General features: G+C 43.9%; 1 protein-coding gene across 1 annotated transcript; it reads left to right on the top strand.

Moving 5' to 3' along the window:
* Window positions 1–5,800: 5,800 nt before the first annotated feature.
* tfeb (transcription factor EB) lies at window positions 5,801–16,662 on the top strand. Its single transcript, XM_069678345.1, has 9 exons — window positions 5,801–6,132; window positions 7,521–7,619; window positions 7,724–7,912; window positions 8,607–8,696; window positions 12,341–12,458; window positions 12,614–12,664; window positions 13,228–13,303; window positions 13,419–13,566; window positions 13,658–16,662. Exons 1-9 carry the CDS (start codon window positions 5,947–5,949, stop codon window positions 14,213–14,215), a joined length of 1,515 nt encoding a protein of 504 aa, XP_069534446.1. The 5' UTR covers window positions 5,801–5,946; the 3' UTR covers window positions 14,216–16,662.
* Window positions 16,663–25,312: the final 8,650 nt, after the last annotated feature.

The following is a 25,312-nucleotide window of genomic DNA, read 5'->3' as shown; positions in this document are numbered from 1 at the left end:
TGTCACCATATGATATCAGGAAGTGCTATCCTCTCAGTGTGTGCATGTGTTACAGCATGTGTATATTATATATCATGACTTAGTCACTGCAGGCTATATGATACACACTTCACATGCGCTGGAACGTTAGCAAGTGGTATGTAAACACTACATCTGGTGTCAGAAGTAGTTTCATTTTGCAGAGATGAGGGGTTTTAGGTGGCTGTCAGATTAGTATTGACAAATACATTTCCTGTAATCGTTACTAGCATACATTCTCAACCTAGTCTGATGAATTCTTAACCTTTAAACTCATACATAGGGGATTTATACCTGAGGGCCAAACTGTACCAGCACCTGCAAACATCAAACTCCATGGTGTTGTGTTATGAAGTAGTTGCAATGGATAAGTTTGTTCTCTAAGTGATTAGAGCCTGACAGATTTAACAGTCAGCCGATGCTGTTGCCTAATGTGTGCCTATCAAGGATATAAAGATGTCGCCGTACATGTTTTAAATATGTGCCAATATAGTTATATTCTGGGGTGGACGGTAACTTCACTTGAGTAGTATTTTGGGGGGAAACTTGTTACTTTTACTCCACTACTTTGTAATACTTTTGAACACAAACTGTGTTCGTGTAGTTCTGCATGTGGTTTGTCTAAGTGGTGTTGCCGTACCAGCGCGTCTCCATAGTTGAACGTAGAGCAAACGCAGAGCAAATGTCACTCAGATCAGACAGTTAATTTAGTGGTGGGAACGATGGATACAGCAGAGGAGGATGATGATTCTCCACCTGAGCCCCCATGGCCATAATATGTTCTCCCAGTGTGAAGCCGGGCTGACATTTTCCCTGGTCATCAGGTATTTTTGGTTGTTCCTGGTATTGTTCCTATTATTTTGGAGCTGCAAATCTGGAAATCTGCAGCATGTGAGTTTAAAAATGTAAATAATGTTTCCTAAATAAACATCGCATAGAACAATGTACACCAATGTATTCTGATTGCACTCATGCATTGTGAAAATACAATACAATTAAAGTAGTTTGAATAATAAGTATTTTTTAAAGCAAGTACTCCAGTACTAACTCAAGCAATAATTTGACTGAGCAACTTTCACTTGTATTGGAGTAATATTTGACCAGGAGTATCTATACTTTTACTCAAGTAATGAAGTTGTGTACTTTGTCCACCACTGGTTATATTTATACACATGCAAAAGGTCTATTTTCATTTCAACCTAAGCACTCACTATAACCGCCGCCATATCGATACTTGGAGAATTTCCCTTCTACAATCGGTATAGTATCGGTTTTGGTCAGGTCAGGCTCAACAAGTGTTGAAATTGAATTGAATTTTAAGGTAGAATGTAATAGTTCAGGACCTAAAATATCTATGTACATAGGCTAAATGGCTTCCTGTTTAGCTTGTAAAGCTACAGGAATTGATTAATTACAGCTGTACTGTGGGGCATAATACATTTGGCTATGTATGCGCTGTTTGGTGGAAGTTAAGATAAGGTTCGTTATACAATAGAATCTCAAATGTTCTTCAAAGAGCTCTGCGGTCATGCAGCAGACGGGTCTATTGTTAAACCACCAAAGCACAGAGCACAGTTCCTTTTTAGCATTCCTACCTTTCCCATTGAGCTCGGAGATGTAATCGCTCCATTTGTCACAACCTATAAATACACAGTGCAACATTCCTCCACTGTGTGTGTGTACGTGTGCGGGCCCACTTGTTTGTTTGTCAGTGTTTGTCAGTGTAGCACCTTGAAAGAGAGAACTGTTGCTGCCAACGCTAGAGGGCCGGCCTCTGAAGCTCCGCATGTTAGCAGCAGGTGTGACACAACAGCGTCCTCTGTGATTGGTTCGTCTCTGCTTCACCACTTTCTAATGAATATGAGAGTATTTGAGTCAGTTTGGAGCTGCTGGTGTGGACTCAGCCTCTTTTGAGTCCACGTTCTGGTACATGTGTGTGTTTGAATGTGTTTCTCTGCATGGGTGTGTGTTTTTCATGCGGGCCATCCATTGGGCACAAAGCGGGCAGTGTGTGCCCCCTCGGGTGCTGAAATGTACACTTCGGACAACAGGCGGCTTCAGTCCTCAATAGGAGCTGCCCTTCTTATTGTACCTCACGCACAATGAGCTTTTCTCTCTCTCTCTGTCTTTCTCTCTGTCGTTCTCTCTTTAGGACCATATACAGACAGTGTTTCTGATGACAGACTGGAGGAGGCAGAGGCTGATTGGTCGTTTTAGACCCTGATGTCCCTGTCGCTGAAACACAGAAACATCAGCAGATACCAAAGAAATCTGGCTCTTGATACGTTTCATCACACCTTTGTGGTTTCAGACGAGTTTAGTCATACAGAGGATAAACACAAGTCATTACAGAAGGGGAACTATCAGCTCTGGGACTCCCCTCTTTGCTCTGTGCGTGTGATGGAAAGGAGCAGGAGGTGTTTTTAAAGGGTTTATGGGTGTTCCCCATCTTCGTCCCCGCTCACATGATCCCCCAAGAACAACAAGACCACATGACTACCACATGACCTCTCCACCATTATGGAGAAAGTACCTCTCAATACACCCTGTTTTTTTTTTTTGTAGGGACAAGGTCGGGTCCTTCTTAACCACGAGGATAGATATGACAGCACTTAGTGGATGAAGTCAGACCTGCACAGAGTGTCTCAGTGTGTTTTTGGTGTGCTCTGCACACACAGCAGGGCCCAGTCCAATAATTTGCACATTCAATTATACTAAGTGTGCTAATTTAGACCAAAGTTACATCCTGTATGTCTGTCAGGGTGAGTTATCATGGCCACTCATGTAGTACCATCGGAATGTTATCGTCTTTCATGCTTTTTTATTTTTCTCCTCTCAAAATTTAAAGATTCAATCTTGAAGATTTCAGTTTTGTTCTCTTTGGCGGCACCTATGGAGATGAACGGTAATTGCGGGAGCAACTTCCCAATTTAAGACGTCTACAGTTGGCTCCCTTTGTTACGGTTGTAACTTTTGATTTTCCTCGCTGACGGTCGCTTTCCTTTTTAGACAGTTTGCCTTCATCTGAGCGTCCAATTTGTTTCTTTTTCACTTATATTTGAAGTTTTGTCTGTAGTCATCGACCTTTTCTTTGTATGTTCAGACACAGTAAATTACTGTTTACTCATAACACTTGCAGAAAGCACTGCTGGAAAAGCAGCCGCTTAGCTCAGCCTACCCTCTCTGGCAGACCAACCACTGCTGGGTGATGGAAAACGCGTCACTAACTCGAGTTTTTCGCACCAGACACCCATTCTCTAATAATGCTTTATACTGCAAATGCAAAGGCAGTATCAGTGTCAGTAAATCAGTGGGCCTTAGCTCAATCACCATTGTGTTAAATTATTCAGCGATAGAAAGAAAGATTGTGTCTTAACAGACATTTATTTACAAGAAAATCTTTGAGATTATCAGTTTAAAGTTGTGTTCTGTCAAATACTTTGTTTTATAACTTATAACTGCAAAAATAAGTTTTATAGTAAGCACATGTTAGCATGGTTGCTAGCTAGACATTAGCATAGCGTTAGAGGTCAAAGCAAAACACACCAAAATTGCTACTCCCAGCTTCTAATAAGATATTGCACTTTTCTTAGTCTTTGTTATGTCAGTGATAAAACAAATGTACTTGTTAAATCAATAATATTTACATTTGTTTATTGGTGATAGTGACTTAACAGACATTTGTTTAACTGAAAATCTTTGAGATAATACCTTTAACTTACAAATCCTTAAACAATTAAAGGATCCTCCAGTTGCTGTAATGTACATATAACTCAAATGCAAGCAGGGTTTGGAGGGTTAGTTTAAAAATGTATTCCGATACAGTTACTAATTACCTGTTAAAAGCTGTAATACACACTACTTCACACTCAAACTTCAAGTAAACTGCCTTAAACTTATTCCAGTCTGGAGCTTGTGTTTTTACCCTCACCATCCCAGCCGCAGCCATCACCAGAGTCACAAACTATTTTTCAGTGGTAGTAGTAGAAGACGACAGGTTAGCTAACATTTTTAACTGGAATTCTGTGCAGCTAACGTTAGCGCATGGTCTTACCTGTAGATGTTTGTTTAAATTAGATGTGGACTCCTTGGATAATGGCAGCACTTTCACAGCCGGAAGTCAGAACTTTCAATGTTGCTCCCATTTTCTCCTTTTGAAAACAAAATGATGGCGACATTTCCACCCAGTGAAAGCGTTTTTTTAAACACAGGCCATGGCAACCATAGACTGTTGATGGCAACTTTGAGGAGCAGTGTTGTGAGACTTGTGTGTCGAAACGTGTGCACGCAGTATATGGTATTATCACAGACGGTCAGACGGATGGTTTAGGAATAAGACGCCAGATGTTATAGAGCATCTTTGGTATTATATCGTCTTCATTTAAAGTGTATTTTATATACAGTTGCCTTTTTAACATCATAATTACGTAACACCGTTAATTGTATTCTGTTACTCCCTAAGCCTGAATACAATCTACACTATATATTATATATAATGTGCTTAATTTTTCATGAAGACAATATTGAAACTAAGCTTAGTTTGCTGATTAAAAATAGTGTTTGTTCAAAAGCATTACGTGATGTTCAGACATAAAGAGCCATATGGTCTGTTTTTAATGTGTTTATGTACGAGACGAACATCACATGAGTAAGACTGCCCAACCTTTAAACAGCCTGATTCCAGAGGCCTCGTACAGACAGAAAGAGACACTGTAGCAGTGAATGCTCTGGGGCACACACACTTGATAAATAGCATTAGGAGTCTGACAACCTGTCTTTAAGCCACTGGTAGAAAGTTGACTGGTGGCTGTTGCTTCAGTAGGAACAAAGAGCGCACGTGAGTGGGAGACAAGTGATTGATCCAGCGAGCCCAGTGGTGCATCAAGATAAAGGTTTCAGGCATACCTGTAAGTGGAGTGGCACCAGTGAGCAGCTCCACGGCCTCAGAGCTGACAGGCGGCTGTTAAAAAATGCTCTGAGATTTTGTAAACAGTTTTGAAAACATGCATGTTTGCAGTCTAACCCGGCGTAAGAATCTGTTTCAGGCAATGGTAGGCCCAGGATGTATTTAGCCTAGCTTGGTGCAACAAGCATAACAAAGTGCAGCCAACCACCAGACACAGCTCAGTAAATATCTAAAAGTGTGTCACAACTTCCCCTTTTCCTCTCATGTCTCTTCTTGTTTCACAAATGCTGTCATTATCAATTACACATGAATCAGGCTTCACTACAAAGAGAGTGTAAGTTGTGGTGTTTACACAGCATCACTGCTGTTAAATGCTGTTGATATATAAAGATAACTTTTTGTTGCAATCACATCTAACTGTACGTGAAATTAGTTTCATCCCTACCATCTTTCTCTCTCTTTCCCCTCTTCTTTGTCATGCCCAACTCTGACTTTTATTCTCCCTTATTTTGTCCTCCACAGCTTCCTATACCTCTCGGGCTGGACTGCGGTGCATTAACGTCGGCTCGCCCTCCCCTGCCCCCTCGCCCCCCAGCAATGGCCTCACGCATCGGGCTGCGGATGCAGGTACAACTCCCTCAAAGTGTCTCATATGCAGCACATGCAAGCCTTTTATTAGCTTTATATAGGAAGCTGTGGTTGTGGTGTTGAGTGATGGAGTGGATACTGAAGAGGAAGATATTCTGGAGGGGCATCCATGAGCAGCAACCACTTTTCAACTGATATATTTGGTCATGCTATTTGGCCTTTGGGTATTTATAAACATTTATTTTGCATACTTCTCTTACAGGCTTATTTAATAGGTGTGTGTGTCACCACTTATGGTCTGCTAGCAAGCTGCCAGCTCTTTGTATCCACTCTCAAAAACGCATTAAGCTAAAAGCAGCGTCACCATCACAGTCGGAATGCTTTAATATACATTCCTGTGATGCTCTGTGTTTTTGTGTCCATGTCCCCAGCTGATGCGAGACCAGTTGCAACAAGAGGAGCAGCGTGAGCGGCAGCAGCAGCTACAGCACCAACAGCAGCAGCAGAATGCAGCTCTGCAGTACATGCAGCACCGCATGGCGGGGCCACCTGCACCCACCCCGGCCATCAGCACCCCGCAGCATTACCAAAGCATGCAGGTCCCTGTGGAGGTCCTCAAGGTCAGTGGGACTGCGCCAAATAAGAAAAAAAAAGAAAAGAAAAGAAATAAAAAAACAAAAAAGCAGTAAATTCTCTCTTATGAGAAGCTGCAACCAGCAAATCCTGGCAACTTTGTTGGATAAATGTCCTGAAAAATGCTTAAAAAACGTGTCTCTATGTTAATACATTTAACTGTAGTTACTGTAGCAGTGGGTGTTGATGTTTGTTAGTCGGGGTTTCAGAAAGATAAGGGGCTGTGGCACTTCCATTTCTCCCCTTACATAATGCTGGATAGGACAGATAGATAGGACAGCAGGATGCAGCGGAGGAGGTCAGGACGTCTCTGTGCATTGTGGCCTCTCACCCAGCAGCAGTGCCACTCCGGCAGAACAAAAAAAACAGCAGAGAGAGAAAAATGTGGTGGAGCAGCAAGCAGGTAGAGGACAGAGGGGGGAGGGAGACGGGGAGATAAGAAGAGCTTTGACATGTTGTGCGATAGGACAGACAGGAGCGATGTAGATAGTCCGAGTCAGACAGGGACAGATAAAGCTGAAGTGACATTTTGCCTGATTCCTAAGATGCTTGTGTGTCCTTATCTTTGATGGTGTGTGCAACACTCCATTATGTGCGTGTTTGTGTTGCTTTATGGTATGTTGAACTGTGAAATACGTACAATATGTTTGTCTGCACTGGTAACTGAAGGTGGAGCAATTAGCTGTATACACAGTTTACTCTGTGTGCTTGCACGTGTGCGTGGGAGTGCTTAGAGTTGTCGGTGTGTTTTCCTTTCATGCCGCAGACAAGATGAAATGCCTGTCCATCCGTCTCACTGAGCCTGTCAAGCCTCCTGATCTGTTTCTGTGTACTTCATCTGTGCTGACAGAGCGAGGCCCAATAGTTTTCACTGAGTATTTCTTCCTGTGGCTCATGAGAGCCTGACACGTTTAAAGCTGACAACCAATCATGTGTATTTATCCAAACTGACAAGAATTACTATCGACAAACTGTATATGCCGCTTTAGGATTGAGCTGTAAAAACATATATTTATTTAAATGTTTGATATAATCCTGTCATGAGTTATAAAACAGACAGAAGTGGGGGCGTGGTGGTGGTGCAGGAGTTTCTCTGTAGTAACGAGGACCGGGCCTGCTCTCTACTGAGTTTGTTTGCAGTTTTTTAATATATAAATTCTGGGTTTATGTTTATTATTTGTCCTTTTACTTAAAAAAACTGTCAGTCAGTTTGGGAGAAACAGCAGCAGTCACTGTGTCTACATGTATATCACACGTTGTGTCTTCTAACAGCACAAATTACCACTTTAAATCCTGCACTTAATGCGTGGGATCGCAGAAGAATTGGATCAATGTGCTGAATGACTCATGGCTTTACTGTCTGTCCCTGATACAGGTGCAGACCCACCTGGAGAATCCTACAGACTACCACATCCGTCAGTCTCTGAAGCAACAGGTGAAAGAATACCTGTCCACCACCTATGCCACCAAACAGGTACATAATCTGGAAGCTTTTACTCTGAACTGTATGTTACAAGCACTGCTGTATGTTTATCTGTGTCAGTGCTCCATCCATAACACGATCACCTCCCTCTGTAGACGGTCCACGCAGCAGCAGCGCTGGTGCCGCCCTCTCCTCCCCCAAACATGGGGCATACAGGCGGTTCAGCGTCTGCCCCCCCACCCCTGCACTCCCCACACATGCGCACAGAGCAGCTCATGTCTGGAAACAGCGCCCCCAACAGCCCCATGGCCATGCTCAACATCGGCTCCAGCCATGAGAAAGAGGTAGGCGCACAAGCATGGGCCGACTGCTGCACGAACATAAACATATACACATTAATTCCTGCTTCTGTTATAAAGCACAATTAGCAAGAACCAGCTTGACAAATATCCCTAAAATATGACTTTATTACTCTGCTGTATAAAATTATGAGGATTGAATATGACCTCCAAAGTGACATTATCTCCACATTTTATAAAAGCATCGTAATGATTTCATTGCTGTTTGTTAGCAGCGTTTGTAAGTGTTTCTTGTTAATGTGTTGTGTTTACAGTAGTTAAAGGGGATGTGTTAGCTAACTGACAATGACAGACACCGGCTATCATTGGAATTTAAATGCTCCATTATGGCCTTGCAAGAGTCATTACAGCTTAACAAGAGACAGCAGAATGTAAGGCCCTTTGAACCTGGCAGACTTTGACCAACTCTCCTCCTCCACCTCCTCTTTTAATCTCTCTTAGAGGAAAATAGTCTTACGAGTTAGCCTCTATAATTCAGAAGTCATCTTTTAAAGTCTTCTCTCTTAAGTGAGACATGCACCTGCAGGCGACTTCACCTGCAGGCATACATGCCAACAGGTTTCAGGTGTTCGGTCTGCTCTGTGCGGTGTTACATAGAGTGTTTAAATTAAACATAATATGTCTACAAGATCGTCATAATCATGAAAGCAACACTCTTCCCCTGTTTTTTCCCCCCCAGATGGATGAGGTAATTGATGACATCATCAGCATGCAGTCCAATTACGATGATATTCAGGCATACATTGACCCTATCCAGATGCCAAACACAGTAAGTGGAGCCAGCCCAACAACCAGGGTGCGACTTAAAGGACTCCTTCATACGTGATGTCTTTCATATGACTGGACGTGCATCCAACAGACTTCCATTTCACTTACATGTGTTAGGATAGATTATTACAAAAGCTTTCAAACATTTTACTGGAGATTTGAATATACACCTCCTTTAACTAAGGCTGAAGTGTATCATATACTGGTTGTAAATGTTTTAAGTGTATATTGCTTTGACTGCACATGTACTCATATGTACTTTGTTGTACATAATGCCTAATTCTCTAAAAAAGGCAAAAGAAGCGAGGTTAATGGTTGTTAAATGTCTGTTGCAATTCAAATCTTGATCCGACTTGTGCACCCTACATCAAAACAGACAGGTGAGGATATCTGCGAGTAATCGCAATCGACAAAGTGACTCATTAAAATAGACTTTTCTCCCTTTGGCGCTGTTTGTATGATAGTATAACATATGAGGTATAAACAAATTGCAATGCGTTGGTCCACAGGGGTCGTACACCTTGAATGCATCACCTGTAAAATACAGCACTAGATGTCTCTGGTTTATTCTCTGAATGTGTAGCTCTCTTTGGGTCCAGTGTGGCCTGAATGAGTCAGAGCTGGATACGCTGTGTCATCAGTATGGCTTTTCAGTAGTTCCTGTAATCACTGTTCCTGTATACGCTCAGTCTTTGTCTGTCTTTGTCCTCGCTCTGATTTATCGTTAATGTTGTTTCTTACTGTCTTGTAGTCTGGTGATGGTGATTTTTCAGTTGTTAAACAACAAAGACTTTGCGATCTTTCCTTGAATGTGCCATCTCGGTTGTGTCTTTATGCAACCATATATAAAAACACACAGACACAAACTCACATGTGCACATGCAAAAGTGCATAATTGACTTAAACAGTAAACATTCCATCCTCAAACGTGCTGGATGCAGTTAGAAACTGTAGTGAAGACATATCAGACGAGGACTGTGCCGTGCTTTGTGTTCAAGGGAACCAACTCAGAAAATTAACAATTAAACTGCCAGCAGTTAGAGTTCAACTTGTTTACAAGCATTTGGAGAGAGAGAGAGAGAGAGGGAGGTGGAGAAGGAGAGAGGGGGGAGGAAAAGAAGGGAGGAGGGAGAGGGGGATGAGGGCAATTTGGCCAAGAGGAAAACAGGCTGAAAGTCCAGTTAGGGGAAAGTTCACTCTTGTTTGGTGGTGAGCGGAGGTAGAAGAAAGACGGGATCGGTGCAGCCCAGGTCAGTCTCACAGGACAGGGGCAGCAGTGGCAGAGAGAGGAGCTGTGTGCGCTGCTGGTGCCTCAGAGCGAGAGAGCGAAGAAGAAGAAAGAGCGCTGGCCTAGTGAGGGCAGGAGTAGAAGATGAAGGAGATGAATAAGACGTATGCCATTGTGGAAGTAATTGAAGGAGAACAGATTCAGCTGGTAAGACACTGAAGCGCTGATGTTTGTCAGACTGTTAAGTGTGACTTTTAGTTAGCGTTATAGCCGTTAGCTTTCGCTCTGAGTGAAGCACAGTTTTGACAGAAGCAGTGACGGCTCTAACTCCCGACCTCAGGTCCCTGATTATAGAGTGAGCCTCAGCAGGGCGGCGGGGCGGGTGAGGGTTTGCAATACAGATTATTTAGTTTGTGCATTTGATTTGTTCTGGAGGAATTGATTCAAAATGATTGCACTTTTGTTTGAGATGATGTTTGCATTCACATTAAACTGTTGTATTAATGTTATTAGCCGGTCTGGACTGGTGCAGCTCATTGTGTGGTCGTCTGTCTGGCTCAGAGAGGGAAACCCAGGCAGCCTCCTGGAGCTGTTAGATACTATGTCCTCTGTGGTTGATTGTTTCATCAGTGTGTCGGCTCGTGTGTGTTTCTATGTGTGTGTACTTGTAAACATCACACTGATTGATTAGATTAGGCGACTGATCGACCCTCAGGATGATCACTGTGTATAGAGCCAGAGAGAGAAACTCTGATCAATATGATCAATAGTGCAGCATGTTCAGAACATATAACTGTTGCTGTGTAAAGTTATCTCTGTATGTTGGAGTTTGCTGTGTTGGAAACTGGGAGCTTTATTCCCAAACTGACAGAGCAGTGAGTAAAATTCACCTGCTAATCCTGATGGGGATTAAAGCGGCAAACTCTGTGGAATTCATGGAATCTCAAAGTTTAGTAAAAGCACCAGTGAATACCAGGCACAAGTGAACAGTGTGTGAGTGTCTGCGTATGGATGGTTACACTGAGTCCCGGTCATGCCTGCTTGTACAATTGAGTTAGATGGGCTCTTGTTGGAGCTGGCTGCCTGGCCGGGACATGGGAGGTCGGTGCAGGAGCAGGAAATTAGATTACTTTGAAACTCAACAATTTGAGGTTTTTTATCATGTGCAGAAAGCAATCATATCAGGGTGGGGCGTTATGATGTGTTTTTATTCAGAGTTTGTCTCTAAAAAGTATGCAGAATTGTGTTCTTACAGTTAAAAGCAGTTAAAAAGGTGATTTTGCTTCAACTGGTGGACAAATGTCATCTGATATTTCTTATTTCCAGTCATATTATGTTGTTAAACCAGATTAAGATCACCTTAATGTTACATTTTCCGCATCTAAACTACTTAACGTGCAATGAACATGCAGCTGATATAGTACAGTGCATCAGTATTTGAACCAAGGCTGCTGTTTGTCAACCAAAACACAACAATATAATTTCCTCCTCGCTTGTGAAGATTCAAACTTCATCTCCGTTTTCTTCAGATCTTCTGATCGTCATTTACATACAGACGTGACTGTGTGGAAGCCTCTGTGTGTGTATTTACGCGTTTGATCTCACAGCTCACACGGTAGCCAGCAGATAAGGTATCTCTTCCTTGAAGTTCTTTATCTGTCAGGCCTCATTAGCAGCGCCACATTTGCTCTCCCTTCGGGGAGCACCACACGATCGGTAACGAGGCATAAAGAGTGCACGTAGGACTCAAACTATACGGTACAATTAAAAGGAAATCAAGTGTTTTTAGGAGCGCGTACAAAACCAAATTACGGCTCTTATGCAACGTTTAAAGTGCAAAAGTTAGGAGAGCGCTGCACGAAGGTGCGTTCAGGAGCTGGAGGAGGAGGAGAGATTGAAGCTGTAAAGAGCGATAATAAAGATAGATGATAGTCAATCATTGTGTGTGTTTGGCAGGCGCTTCTTAGGTGCTATATTATTGCATTATCTCCTGCTATCTGTTCTTTACAGCACACTAAACATGAACGCTGACTTTATGAAGGTACTTATAAAGGTGTTGGAGGCTGTAAATGAGTCGTCTAGGAAACCGAGAGGAATGATATAGATTAACAGCAGAGCGACCGGAGTTTGAATTAACTTTTTTGCAGACTTCTTAAGAGGCATTGAGGCTTTTGTGTTGATTATTTTCTTTGCAAGATGTTTTTACTTTCTAGCACTGCTTGTGAACACCTGAGCGCTTTTAAGAAGTTTGATTCACCACTACTCTGTTCATGAGCAACAAAGTCTTCTTTCGGCTCAGAAACTGTCATTAAATAGACTCCTCACAAAGATCTATAACTAACTAAAGTATAATGTCAACTCCATGTGAGTCTCTGACTGTGTGTGTGTGTGTGTGTGTGTGTGTGCTCCCTCCCCAGCTCCCCCTGTCTAGCAGTCACCTGGATGTGTACACGGGTCCTGGGATGAAGGGACCAGCCGTAGCTATGACCAGCAACTCCTGTCCTGCCAACCTGACCATCAAACGAGAGCTGACAGGTGCGCAAAAGTCAAGTCTTGCCACATTTTAACAGCTAGAAAACCGCCTGAACTCTTTTGCCATTTGTCGACTCCACTTAAAGACTGTCTCTACTTAAGACACGGCTCAGTCTCAGATGTTTGTTAATCACTTTTGTGTTTTTGCTGAGATGCAGAAGCCCGTGCGCTGGCCAAGGAGAGACAGAAGAAAGATAACCACAACCTGAGTGAGTCTTTCTCGCAGCATGTCTTCTTTTTCTTATCATAGCTCTAAAACATGTGCACACACCAAAACTTAACACACACACACACACCATAATCTGCCTCTTGCAAAAACAGTTTTATACAACCTTGCACTGATTTAGCTGACATAGTGCAACTTCTTGGTGGATGGTTAACCTGGTAATTCCTGCTGTTCTGGCACTTGCGTGTAATTGCCTGTGACTTTTGGTGTGTGTGTGTGTGTGTGTGTGTGTGTGTGTGTGTGTGTGTGTGAGAGAGAGAGAGAGAGAGAGAGTATGTGTGTGCCTAAACATTTTCCCTTCCAATCCTTTACTTTATTTATCCACTATGCAATGATCTTTTCTTATATGCACCATAATAGAGATTTAAACCCTGTCCGTGTCACTTTCTTACACACATGCAATCAACTTTTATAGTTCAAAAGGTCACAATGTGACTGACAAAAGTTCTCTTTTGTGGCTTTCTCATGCCTTTCAGTATCCTCATCATGTCTTCTCTTTTGTCTCCTGTTTCATCTCCGCTTTCTCTCTTCTTTCCTCTTCCATAGTTGAACGGAGGAGGAGATTCAACATCAACGATCGTATCAAAGAACTGGGCACCATGATCCCCAAAACCACTGACCTGTGAGTTGCTTTTGCTACACTGTAATATCGATAAGGGTGATACATTTGACTGAAAACACTTACTGCCTGTTACTTATCTGGGTGAAATGGCTTTTGTACTCTACTGTGTGCATAGTGACGTGCGCTGGAACAAAGGCACTATACTGAGGGCGTCTGTGGACTACATCAAACGCATGCAGAAGGATGTACAGAGGACAAGAGAGGTGGAGAACAACTTCAAAAGGATGGAGATGGCTAACAAGCAGCTAATTCTACGCATCCAGGTAACACACCAAAACACACATACGGAGTAGCACAGTCACAGAAAATGTATAGAGACTGATGGAGTTTTCCTCCCTCCGCCGGTGTCTGCAGGAGTTGGAGATGCAGGCTCATATGCACGGCCTGCCCAGCAACTCCCCCTCCGGCCTGAACCCGACCGACATGATGGCTCCTTATATAAAACAAGAGACCAGCCCCGAGGAGAACCTCTCTCACCCACAGGCCCACCACCAGGCCCAGCACTTACCCCAGAACCAGCCCCAGCAGCACCACCACTTCCTCCCGCAGACCCACCTCCACCACCAGGGCCAGGCTCAGCCTCAGCCCAGGCAGCTGCCGCCGCTCCCCCAACACCTGCAGCCCCAGTTACCCATCCAGTACCCGTCTGTGGGCAGCTCCCAGCCCTTTGACTTTGCCCAGTCGCTGGACTTGTGTGACGGGATCCCCGGCTTCTCAGACGGCATGTCGGGGCTCGGCGACCTGGGCGGGCTGGACGTCCAGGGGAGGAGAGGCGAGCTGGGCTTCCTGATGATGGACGAGCCCCTGTCCCCCATCGGAGGAGACCCGCTGCTCTCTGCGATGTCCCCCGAGGCGTCGGTCGACTCCAGCCGCAGATCCAGCTTCAGCATAGAGGATGGCGACATACTGTAGACACACACACATTTACATACAGGAGCACATGCAGAGGTTTCACAGAGGTTGCATACAAAGCGGCGGTACATCAGCACACCATCACAGCACAAGAGAAAGGAATCAGCCAACAGACATGACATCATCCGCGCGGCACACACACATTCACAGATGACACTCATTTGTGGTACAATTATCTCGAGCAAAAGAAGGTACACAGCACCCACACAGTTTAAAATCATCTGTATAGTACAAACGTTTGCACGCACACACACACACACAAGTGCATGTGAGACAAACTTGACACTTTGCCCAACAGACTGAGCATTTACAAGGGCTGAACTCACACTGCCAGGTCAGGAGTTATAGAGCACACTTGGCCTCGTTTCCATAAAGGTGCCTCTGAATCATAATTGAACAAGGGACAAAACCAGCAGTTAATTAGATTGAAGTTATCAGATACAAGGACAAACTGAGTGCATTGTCTCACTCGGTAGAGGACAAGTTATTTTCTCCTTACATCAGCCTCTTTTAGCAACCATAAATGATTGAATGAACGATAGTGAGTAAAATGGAAATAGCTTCATGGTCCTGCATGCATAATTCATCTTAAGGGGATGCAGTCCGGTCTCATTGTTCTGTTGCTCCATCTGTTATTCCACAGTTTGCTTTTGCCTCCAGCGCTCGCTGTTTGACACAGATCTGTGTTCGCCTGCTAAGCTCAAGTGTTTTCTGAAGGTGTCCACGTTTAGGAAACATTTCAAATCTCCCCGGACGGACGGATAATCCAGCTTTCGTTTATTGCACCTACCCAGCTTCTAGCTCTAACTGTTGTCTTCTCGCAAACACTCTGCGTAGCTCCTTTATCTGTAACACTGGATACTGTCATGACCTTTACCCGGAGAAGACGCTGTAAAGTGCGCTGACTGTGGCGAGGGAGTAGAGAAAACAAAGGTGTCAAAATACTCAGGTACTGTAACAGAATACATAAGCAGGATCATTTTTAAGCAGAGCCAGATGTTAACCTGGATTGTGCCCGGCTCACAACCCCTATCAATGTGCCTTTTCATTTGTGCAGCTGCTGCTCTTCAGAGGCATGTTTTTATAGGTCAGCGGTCACGACCAGGGTTTTAGACTTAAATATCAACTTCAACTTCTGCCTGTAAATGCATCAGTCTCTACTATAACTTAAAACGCTCCTCTTTCCATCACTAACTCACTTCTTAGGCTTGAACTAGAGGCCCAGGTGAAGGTGACAGGGTTTAATCTTCACTATTAAAGCACACTCTTAGCTCCCACCGTCACTCCGTTCACAAACAGGCATCGTTAAACGCTCACCTTGTACACAAATAGGCATTATATTGCTCCCATACCTACAGTACCATACATACAGTGCAGCCTTGAGGCTATTTTCAAATCAGCTCGTGAGATAGTCGTATGATCTCAGGTCTGCTGTTCGCCTGCAGTAAAGGGAACGTGTGGTCTCATTGGCTGCAGGCGTCACAGTGGAGTTTGGGGCGGGCTGAGGCGGACCACAGTTGCGTCCATGCTGTGGTCGCCCGGGGCTCGGCTTTGAATTGACATAGCTTATCATCAGTGTCGATAAAGGTTGGAAAAAAAAAAACGTTGGTAATTTTTTTTGATTAAAAGAAGTGTTTTTTTTTCTTTACTATATAGTTTGTTGTTTATTTTATCTCCCAAAGCACTGGAAACTATATTATTGTTTTGACTTTGTACATGGAAGAAATGTGGAATAAGATTTATTTCAGATGTTATATGCCACTAAGCCACTTAAATGTATTTTAATTGTATTTGTTGTTTTAGTTCTGTTTCAATTTTTATTCCAAAACGACCCTTTTCTTCTTCTCAGAGCCATTTTCTGCCAGCACACTATTCAGTCACTGATGTTGTATTAGGAAAGGAGGGCGGAGCCAGTTATGAACTTCCAGATTTCACCTGACTGTAGAGAGATGAAGAGATCATGTACATTTTTGATGCCATTTTTATATGATTAGGATTTTATTTTCCTCTTTGTTTTTAATTTGGAGCCAGACATATATGAAAGTTGATTCTTTAATTTGATTGAATCCAAATTGTATGAATGTAAGCTCTATGGGCGGATCTGGTTAGACTGAGGCAGAACCAAACAGCTTTCCCCTCCCTGACTTTGTTGCGATGGAGACTGCGGGACGACTGACTTCACGTTAACTCTGAGCCGAGGAGTTGTGGTTGCCAAAGGTTGTAGCACTGACTCTGCGTCTGTTTCTGTCTGTCTTTCTGTCTGCCAGTGTTGTGCCTTTTTTCCCATCAGCCACAGTTTGACTGTTGTTGTACCGTCACCCAGCCGACACTCCAAAGAGCTGCTCAGGCCTCCTCTACTCTTCCACTAGAGGGCGCTCTGCAGAGCAAACTACAGGGAAAAGTGGTTCTGATTTTACTGAGAATATAAAATGTTTTACCAGAATCCATTCACCGACTTATAGTGGTTCTTTACTGACATCACCTGAGAAACGTGTGTGTGTGTGTGTGTACTTACATTATTATATAAGGTGGGGGTGGTTTCAAACTGACACTTTGATTTGGGACAGGAATCTGGTCCGCACTGTGCACAATTTAAAATTGGGTGGCTGTTTTCACACTCATCCAAAGGGGTAAACATTCACGTCAAGACACATATCACCATAGTCAATACATACATATACAATACATTTCTGGCACGAATAATAATTAATAGTATTTTTATAATCCTGAAAACATTTCTGCCTCATGTTGATGCTTTTAATTTCAGGTTAAAAACATGTTGGTGTAATCTCACAACAAAAACAGTCTCAAAAAACATTTGAACACATTTAAATGTGGGAAAGAAATGCACATGTATCTATAAAAATAGAATAAAATTAGCCCTTATTAACTTAAATAAAACCAAATATTAAAAAAATGAAAGAAAGAATTAAGAAATACAGTAAGGTTATATTCTAAAAGAGAGTCTGGCAGTGTAGTTAAAAAGTTATTTACTGTACATTTATCAAGTGTTAAACAGTGGATATAAGTGAATATTTTTTTCAGTGTTTTCAATATTATGTTCGTGTTTGTGTCAAGCTGTGTCTCGTATTTTTTGCACGTGTAAGCAGAAGATAAATAAGACAAACCTGCTCAATATTGTCGCCTTATACCCCCACCAGGGGGCAGCAGAGATCTACGTTGTCAGAAACGGTGCGAGTGTCGTCTTCAACTCTCTGACATTACCGTCACTCAAAGACTGAGCTGCTGTGCATGAAGCACTTTTAAATGTAGCTGAAGAACCAAATCTTGCTTATGCTTGTTCACAAATGACAAGAAAAGTTGATTATTTATTTGCAGAGGGCAGCAACTGTTAAGATACTGCTTGCCTTTTTTCCCTGGTGAATTAAAAACATTTTCATAATCTCCCAGCAAAGCTTTCCCACAACAAACCTTAAATTGCACGTTTTTGTCAAATGAAATTTATTGGTGCCACTTTGATTTTCAAATTCACCTGCCTTTTTTTTTGGCCTCTTTCCTCCTCTGCAGCTCCTTCAATCATCCCCTGATATATTAGCCGGGGACTGCTTCAGGATGATCCATAAACCATTTAACAGCCTTTCTTAAGTTTAAATCGGGGTAATCTTATCCCTCATCTGCCCACATTCACACACACGCGCCGAGTGATGCCGCAGAGCATGTTAAAGTGTAGTGGTGGTGTCTGCAGCCCATCCACAGGCCCATTCTCCCGGCTCTTTATGATGCTAATGTACTCCCCGGTCTAATAAATCCCTGTAGAGCTGCAAAGACGAGATCTTATGGCTCACTCCGATCGCCACCTTTTCGCCCATCTCTTCCCCAACACACTTAAACACGCACTGCTATTACTGCAGCAGAAGTGCCTGCCTTGCACTTCCACGGATACTTGGGTGGCTGTTTAGTAAGAGGAAGAGGCGAGGGCGAAGGGGTTGAGACAAATCAAACATGAATGTGCAATTTAAGAGATGTTGGCTCCTGGACGTGGAGTTCAGCTCTGGCATTGAGTGGTGGGGGTGTACTAAGGGGAGACACGCTGAGAAACACTCATCACCTCTTTTTCTGATGGTTGGGCCTCTTGAAAGGGGTTTGGCGCTCCACCTGGAGCTGTACTCAGACCTCCAGAGGGGTGAGGAAGAGGGAGAAGTAAAATAATCACAGAGGTTTCTCTTTCTGTTCAACTGGCAGCGAACAAGGAGCTCCATTCAGAGCTGAGGATGGATCCTCTATTTTCACCCTTCCTCCTCCTAACCACAACTTCTCTCTCTACCTGCCCTCCCTCCCTCCCTCCGCAGTCTTCTTCTGGCCGCTGGGCTCGGTGTGCATGTGTGTGTGTGTGACTCCTCCCTCCCTCTCAGGGGAGCAGTGTGTCACTCAGCTTGAAGCCCAAGGAAGAGAGGTGAAAGGGGGCTGATTGAGCTAATTTAGCCCCTGGATGTGAGAGCAGGAAAGGCCTCACCCTCTGCTAATAGACAGACATCAAAATGGAGATGAGGAGGGGGATGAAAGGAGGGAAGGAAGAGAGCGAGGAGGGGTGGGCCATAAAACTGAGACGACTTTTTGATGGATTTATCTCTTTTCGTCCGAGGGGATGTGCAGGAAACTTTTATGAACACTGAGTGACATTGTGAAGTTGCTAAAGGTTTATGTGTGTTGCCTTGAATTAAAACCTGCTGATATTACTTATTGATCCGTCCTCCTCCATTAAGATGCCGTCAATCACAGGCTGCTTTATGATCTCGTCTATCCCGGGCCACTTCGCAGAACATCCTCCCTGACAGGCGGAGTGGAAGTCACACCAAAAATACCGGCTTTTACCACACGGATGGAGATTGGAGACACTTTTTATGGCTTCTGCAGGCATAGGTACTCCTGCAGGAGAGGATGGCCCTCGATCAAAAGCCTCTAATGAAGATGGCACGATGACACAACATTGATTTTAGCTCCATAACTCATCAGCACTGCAGATTTAAGTTTCTTGTGAAGTTTTTGAGACACCTCTGAAACTCTGACACCTTAAATATCGCAGAAATCGTTTTATTTTGACAAGATTGTTTTTGTTTTTTAAGTGTTAAAAATGGTATTTATATATTTTAAATGCCGTCACAAACTGTAAAGGTTAAAACTGAAAGCTGCACACCATCAAACAGACGAGGCGAGCGCTCCTTCCCTTCTTTCCTCCCTCACATTCTCTCACTAACTAACTGGCTCTCGACACCTCCTGTCCCTCTTCATTCCCACCTCCCCTGCCCCTCTTTATTCCGCCGCACCATTGTCCATCTTCCTCTACATATTTAATACTCTTCGCTGACTCCCCTTCAACCCCTCGTGCCTCTATACTCCTGAAAGAAAAGGAGCTCAAATTGGCTGGAGAGATGAATAATGTCCCCGCCATTAACTGTGGCGATGGAAGGAGCCGGCTTTTCATGTGCGCGGAGGTGAAGAGAGGAGTTGCAGGAGAGGTGGAGGTGGTGGTGGTGGTGGGCTTCGTTTAATACCTTTTTTTGCTAACTTTTGCAGCAGATGAAGAAGCAGAAGAGAGAAGAGGAGTGAGGGGAGGATGGAGATTTTCTGTGTGGAGAGAAGTGTGTGTGCAACTGCAGAAACAGGTGGAAAAAGTGCATTTTTCTTAAGCTTTTTTCTTCAATTTCCCCCCAAAAAATAAATATTAAATAATCTCTTTGCTACTTAATTGACATTTTTAGCAAACACAAAGTCACTCTATCCAGCGTTTCTGCTTTAAAGGCTTCTAACCCCTTACATGGCCAGTAGGGGGAGTTAGTGGTCCACAACACGCTCCAGCACAGCTGAGACAGGAGACAAACAAGACCTGAGTGACATTTCTCCGCACTGAAAATGAATATGTTGTTTGGAATTGCAGTGAATGTCACTGCTGACAGAACGAGCGTGCGGTGCAACCTCTGTAAAATTAAGACACGGTGTCGTCTCTGCGTGGCAGGCCGCTCCACGCAGGCTGCTGTTGGGGCCTCATGATCAAAGACGCAGCACAAACACTGCTCTTCTTTTTTGAGGGCCGCTTGAGGAGGCGCTAAATTAAGCTTATCATTATTAAGATAAATAATGCGTCTGATGTGGAATTTGTCACATTTTGAAGGTTAGCCACTCCATCCTCTCCTCGTGATGGAGAGGCAGTGAGAGTGATGAATCCTGCAGCTTTTTTTCACACTGGGACCTCGAATGATGGACAATATCATCGTCCTTGGCGTCCAAAAAAAAAAAAAAAAAAAAAGCCCCCCTGAAGATGACTTACTAATGGTGTGGCGCACAGGATTCATTTAAGCTCCTGAGATCTGTTTGTTCTTTCTCTGTGTTTGTTTCTCTATCTGCCAATCCAGCCATCCACTCATCCGTTCATCCATCCACCTCGCAAATCCTCTTCCCGTTTTTGTTTGGGGGGGCGGCGGTTCCGCTGAACTTAAAAATCTGAAGGTCGCGAAAGATTTGACTTCTTTTTTTTTTTCCTTCTTCCATACCTCCCTGAAAAGCAGCAGCAGCAGCAGCAGCAGCGTAGATTATACAGCCTACAGCTGTTATCACATTTATGCCCTTCTTCAAGCTTCTTTTTATTCTCATCCTCTCGTCTCCCGCCTTTCACAGACCTGAAGATAACGGCACGCCACATGACGCCATTGTCCTCCTTCTCTCTCTCTCTCTCTTTCGTAGGTGGAGATTTAAAGTTCTGTTTTAAAACTGCCACTGTTCCAATCCTACTTAACCCTCCCCCCTCCTCCTCCTCTTCCTCTTGTCTCCCCCCTTCCTCCTGAGTATACTACCTAACCCCTCTGAACTTCAGTCAGAGTTACTGAAGACCCGGAGTACACTGGGGAGTCAGCTACACCGCTGAGAGAGAGACGGAGATAGACAGAGACTTAGCTGCCTGCTATTCTACCACTCTCTCCGGTAATAAGAAAAGTTTCTGTTCTTTTCTGTGTTACAGCAGCCAGATAAAACTAGGGATCACTAACACTCACACGCACTCTGGCACACGCGCACGTATACACACACCAAAAACGCACGATCGTCTGCGGAGCACGTACTCACATGCGCGCGAGTCGAGGAAGACACAAAATGGAGGCGCGGTAAAAAGACAAACTTGAACCGGCACACTCTTCGACCTCGCATTTGAACCTTTACGACTCTTCTGCTCAGCGGACAAAGAGGAAGCAAAAGACGAGAGTAGAGAAAAAGAAACAAGTTTAGTCTGTAAGCGGCTCGAAAACCTGACTCGAATTAGAGGGCGATTTCCACAAAGGTCAATGTATTCAGCTGATATCCTAAGAGGGAGGAAATTTAATACCCCTTTTTGGTTGAATTAATTAATTATAATATTAGGCTAGCTCTGGGGGCCCTTTTCTTCAGTGATTAAGTGAGCACATATCTTTAAAAGACTGTGTTGGTCTCTGGGGCCCTGGGCTTGTGAACCTTGGGGTGAAACGGAGAGAGATGTATTATACATGAGAGGACGGAGAAACACAGACCCGTCTGCTCACCTCCACGCTAAGACACACCGCGTTCCCTATTTAGACCTTCAATAGCACTTGTCTTTCTTTGCAGAGGCACTTCTCCATCGGCCCTCTGCCCTCCTCTGGTCCCTCAGTGTTCGGCTCAGAGGGGCTTAAGTTGAAATGTCTGCAGGAGCAGGTGAGCACTCCTGCCTGCGTCCTTGTATGTGTGTAGGTTTAAGATACTTATTCAGATCCTTAACTTAAGGACATGTAAGTTTTCCACCCTTTTTTTAAATGCATCTTATTTTGTCCATAATATATTTATATTATGTCATATAAAATCATGTATTTGCTGCAACCATAAAGGAATAGAGTGAAGTAAAAAGTAAAGTGTTATTGCCATCTAAATTGTGGGGGAATCAAAAAAACAAAAAATTAAATAACTTTAATATTTAATTAAAGTAGCATCCTGTTAATCTACCTGGTTACATACAAAATATGTGTTTACACACGCGTGCAGGTACAGGTGTCTCACTCTGCTAACCCCTCGTTTGACCCAGCGTGGAGCCACCGAGCTGTCAATCATGTTCAACATAAGTGTGCGTCAGAGTGACAGGTCTTTCACATCACGTCTAAATCATGGTTACTTAATGGCTCTTACATTTTCCAATGGAGGCTGATGATGGAGACAAAGAGGAAGGGCAGCGAGGACAAGAAGGTGATGACAGGGTGGCAGAGAAAATGATGGGATGCTGCTGGATGTGTGAGAGAGAGACAGAGTGTGTGTGGAAATAATACAAGACTGTGGTCGGCATCCTCCTCCACAGAAAGGTCTGCTGCTTGTTACTAACCCCCCCACCCCCTCCTTAGTACACAGATACACACGCACACGCACACACACAGATCTGTAGGCATCCTGCCCCCACCGCGTGACCCCACTAAACATTCAGGTACAATTAATTATTCCTTCCTGATCTAACGAACGCAGCGCACTGATTGGACACCCTCAGGGTGCAAGGGGCACTATTTTAAAAACACTTTCTGGTCATGAATTTTAATCACTTCAAATGTATTGATAAATTATTAATTAAGTGACTTTAAGTGATGCCAGGTGGGCATAATTTCAGCAGTAGTAAAATGCTTTTGGGGGTAGAGCGCTGTGATGTGGAGGCAGAGCGGAGGAGCTTGTTATTTTTCTCTTAAAGCAGCTGTTTTATTTAAAAGGGATTCCTCACCGAGTGTTCAACAGTCTACGGGGCTTATTTGGTCAGGAAGAAAAGGAGCCGCCATTTTGCAAAAATTAAGGCCATTTTTCATTCTTTGTTTTTTTTTTCTTCTCCAGCTGTAGGGCTCCGGAGGAAGAAGTCGCAGTCGTCTCCATTTTCTGCTGGATTGAAAAGCGTCTGTTTGGTTAGCGTGGCCTCGATTTTAAAGGGTCGGACTGTACACATTTTCTGGAGTTAGAATAAAAACAGCTTTTTTAAGTCCACAAAAGGCCCACTCATGCTTTTCTTTTTTTAGGGGCGACATCCAGCATAAATTCCTCATCCGTTTGCTAATATTAGACCAAAGTTAAAAAACTGACACTGAATATGTACATGACTCCTGCTGGCACCCCGGCAGGTTGGGAGTGAAAATACAGTACGTTTCAGTGTGGGTTCCACTGTGTCTGTTCTGCCTCCTCTATAGGTTAACCTGCCGAACAAGACCCGAGCGGGAACAGCGCAAATTACAAATTACCTCCCTTATTAGGCCTGACCCCAAATTTCCTCTCATGAATATTCATTATGGTGGCCGCTCGGCGCGCCAAGAAATGAATTTGCCCTCTCGTCGGAGTGGACTGTGAATAAGGAATGATTAATGGAATTCTGCGTGGTATGAATCCATCATTCCTAGGACGGAGGCTGGCCTGGTAATAAGGATCCAATTAGAGCCACAGTGGGTGGGACACAGCAGGAGCCACTGCAGGAGAGACCCTGTAACACCTACACACACACACACACTCGCTAACACACTCCCTTTTTACATTTTTCATCCCCAAATTTCATTACAAGAAACTAAGTGTATAAATGTACAAATTTACTGCAACTTTTCTACCTCTCCTTTTTTCTCTCTCTCTCTCTCGGCGCAGCAGCAGAGTTCCGGTTGTCACCGAGCACCCGCCCCACCTCCACCCTCTTTCTCCCAGTGCACCTCTCCTCTCAGCAGGGCCGCTGCTGCTCTGCTGGCACCTCCACCTTTTCCTGCTTAATTTCATGTTCCGGTGCGTCCTGAGACAGCTCATCCTGCTGCCAAATATTTGTGTTGGGGGACCGGCTCGCTAATCTGGAGCTGGGTACATGCTGCACACACACACACACACACACACACACACACAGACATGCACGCACACACTTTGGCACATGCGTGGTTATCAGTGCACAAGTAGGTTTTTGGGCGCTGGTGTATGTGAATGATTGTGGAGCTGCTGATACCAGTGTGTGTCTTCCACCCTCTTGACCAGAGTATCGACCATTTGGCCGAGTCACAGCAGATTAACAGTCGGCCATGTTTACTGTTGCAGTGCTGTGTTTACACATGAGCGGGTGAGCGACGGGATGAAGGGATGAACTTAGCAAAAGAAAGAGATTCCTAGTTCCTGTCTATCTTTTAAAACATCTCAGAGTTAGCCGTCACTAACTTCCTCGGAGTCCTGTGTAAATTAAATTTATTGTTCTGCTAAGTCCATCTTAATTGAAACGAACCCATGTTTCACCTGTGGCCAATGTAAATTCCACTTCCTGGAACATCTTTATTGTCCCTTCATCTATTTTCCTGTGTCCTCTCTCCTCTGCCCGCCTTTAATGAGCTGCTCTGTTCCTCTGCCTCATAAACTAAAACCTTTTAGATGAATTACATCTCCTTAAGATTCATCTCCGGCGCCGTGGCTTCTTTTTTTTCCTCCTTTTTATGATTGTATTTAATCCACATCACATCTTTATTCAGACAAAAACACCCCCGTATGACACCTCGCGGAGCGTGGGCAGGGGGAAGAGGAATGTTTCGGCGAAGGTTTAGAGAGACATGGAGATGTGCCAGCTCGGCTCAGCCTCCTCTCTGATGATATCCTCGATAAGACTTTTAGCTAATTACCGACTGCTGCCTCTGAATGCGGCTCGAGTGAAGAGAAAGGCAATGAACCTGCCTGCTAGCTCAATCGAGAGGCAGCGGAGAAAAAAGGGACGGGGACGCGGCTGTTGAAAGAGAGACAGATTAACATTTGTTCTTTTACATGCCTCCCTCTGCCACACACACAATAACTTTGCTTATACTAATTAACAATTAGCAAAGACTGGTTGGCTAATTGTGTTATTGCTCCTAATCAAGAGGCTAATTACCAGAATGTCAATTTAGATTTAATTACTAAGTGCTTTGTTAATTCCCACTGAGCATAAGTTACCCTTTCTCTCCCTCTTTTTCTCCCCCCCTCCTTTTCCCGCCTCCCCCACTTTCTCTCTTTCTCCCTTCTCCTTTCCCCCTCGTTCCACGTTGAACCTTTGCTGTGTTCTGGGGTCCTGTGTTGGGATTGGGGGGGTGGGTGGGTAAATACAGAGATAAATGAGGCAAGGTGTTTGAG

This window comes from Semicossyphus pulcher, unplaced genomic scaffold (genome assembly GCF_022749685.1).
Source record: "Semicossyphus pulcher isolate SPU_LCO1_2020_fin unplaced genomic scaffold, fSemPul1.0.p SCAF_3, whole genome shotgun sequence".
NCBI lineage: Eukaryota > Metazoa > Chordata > Actinopteri > Labriformes > Labridae > Semicossyphus > Semicossyphus pulcher.
Note: the sequence above shows the minus strand (reverse complement) of the source record. Positions and strands in the feature narration are given on the sequence as shown.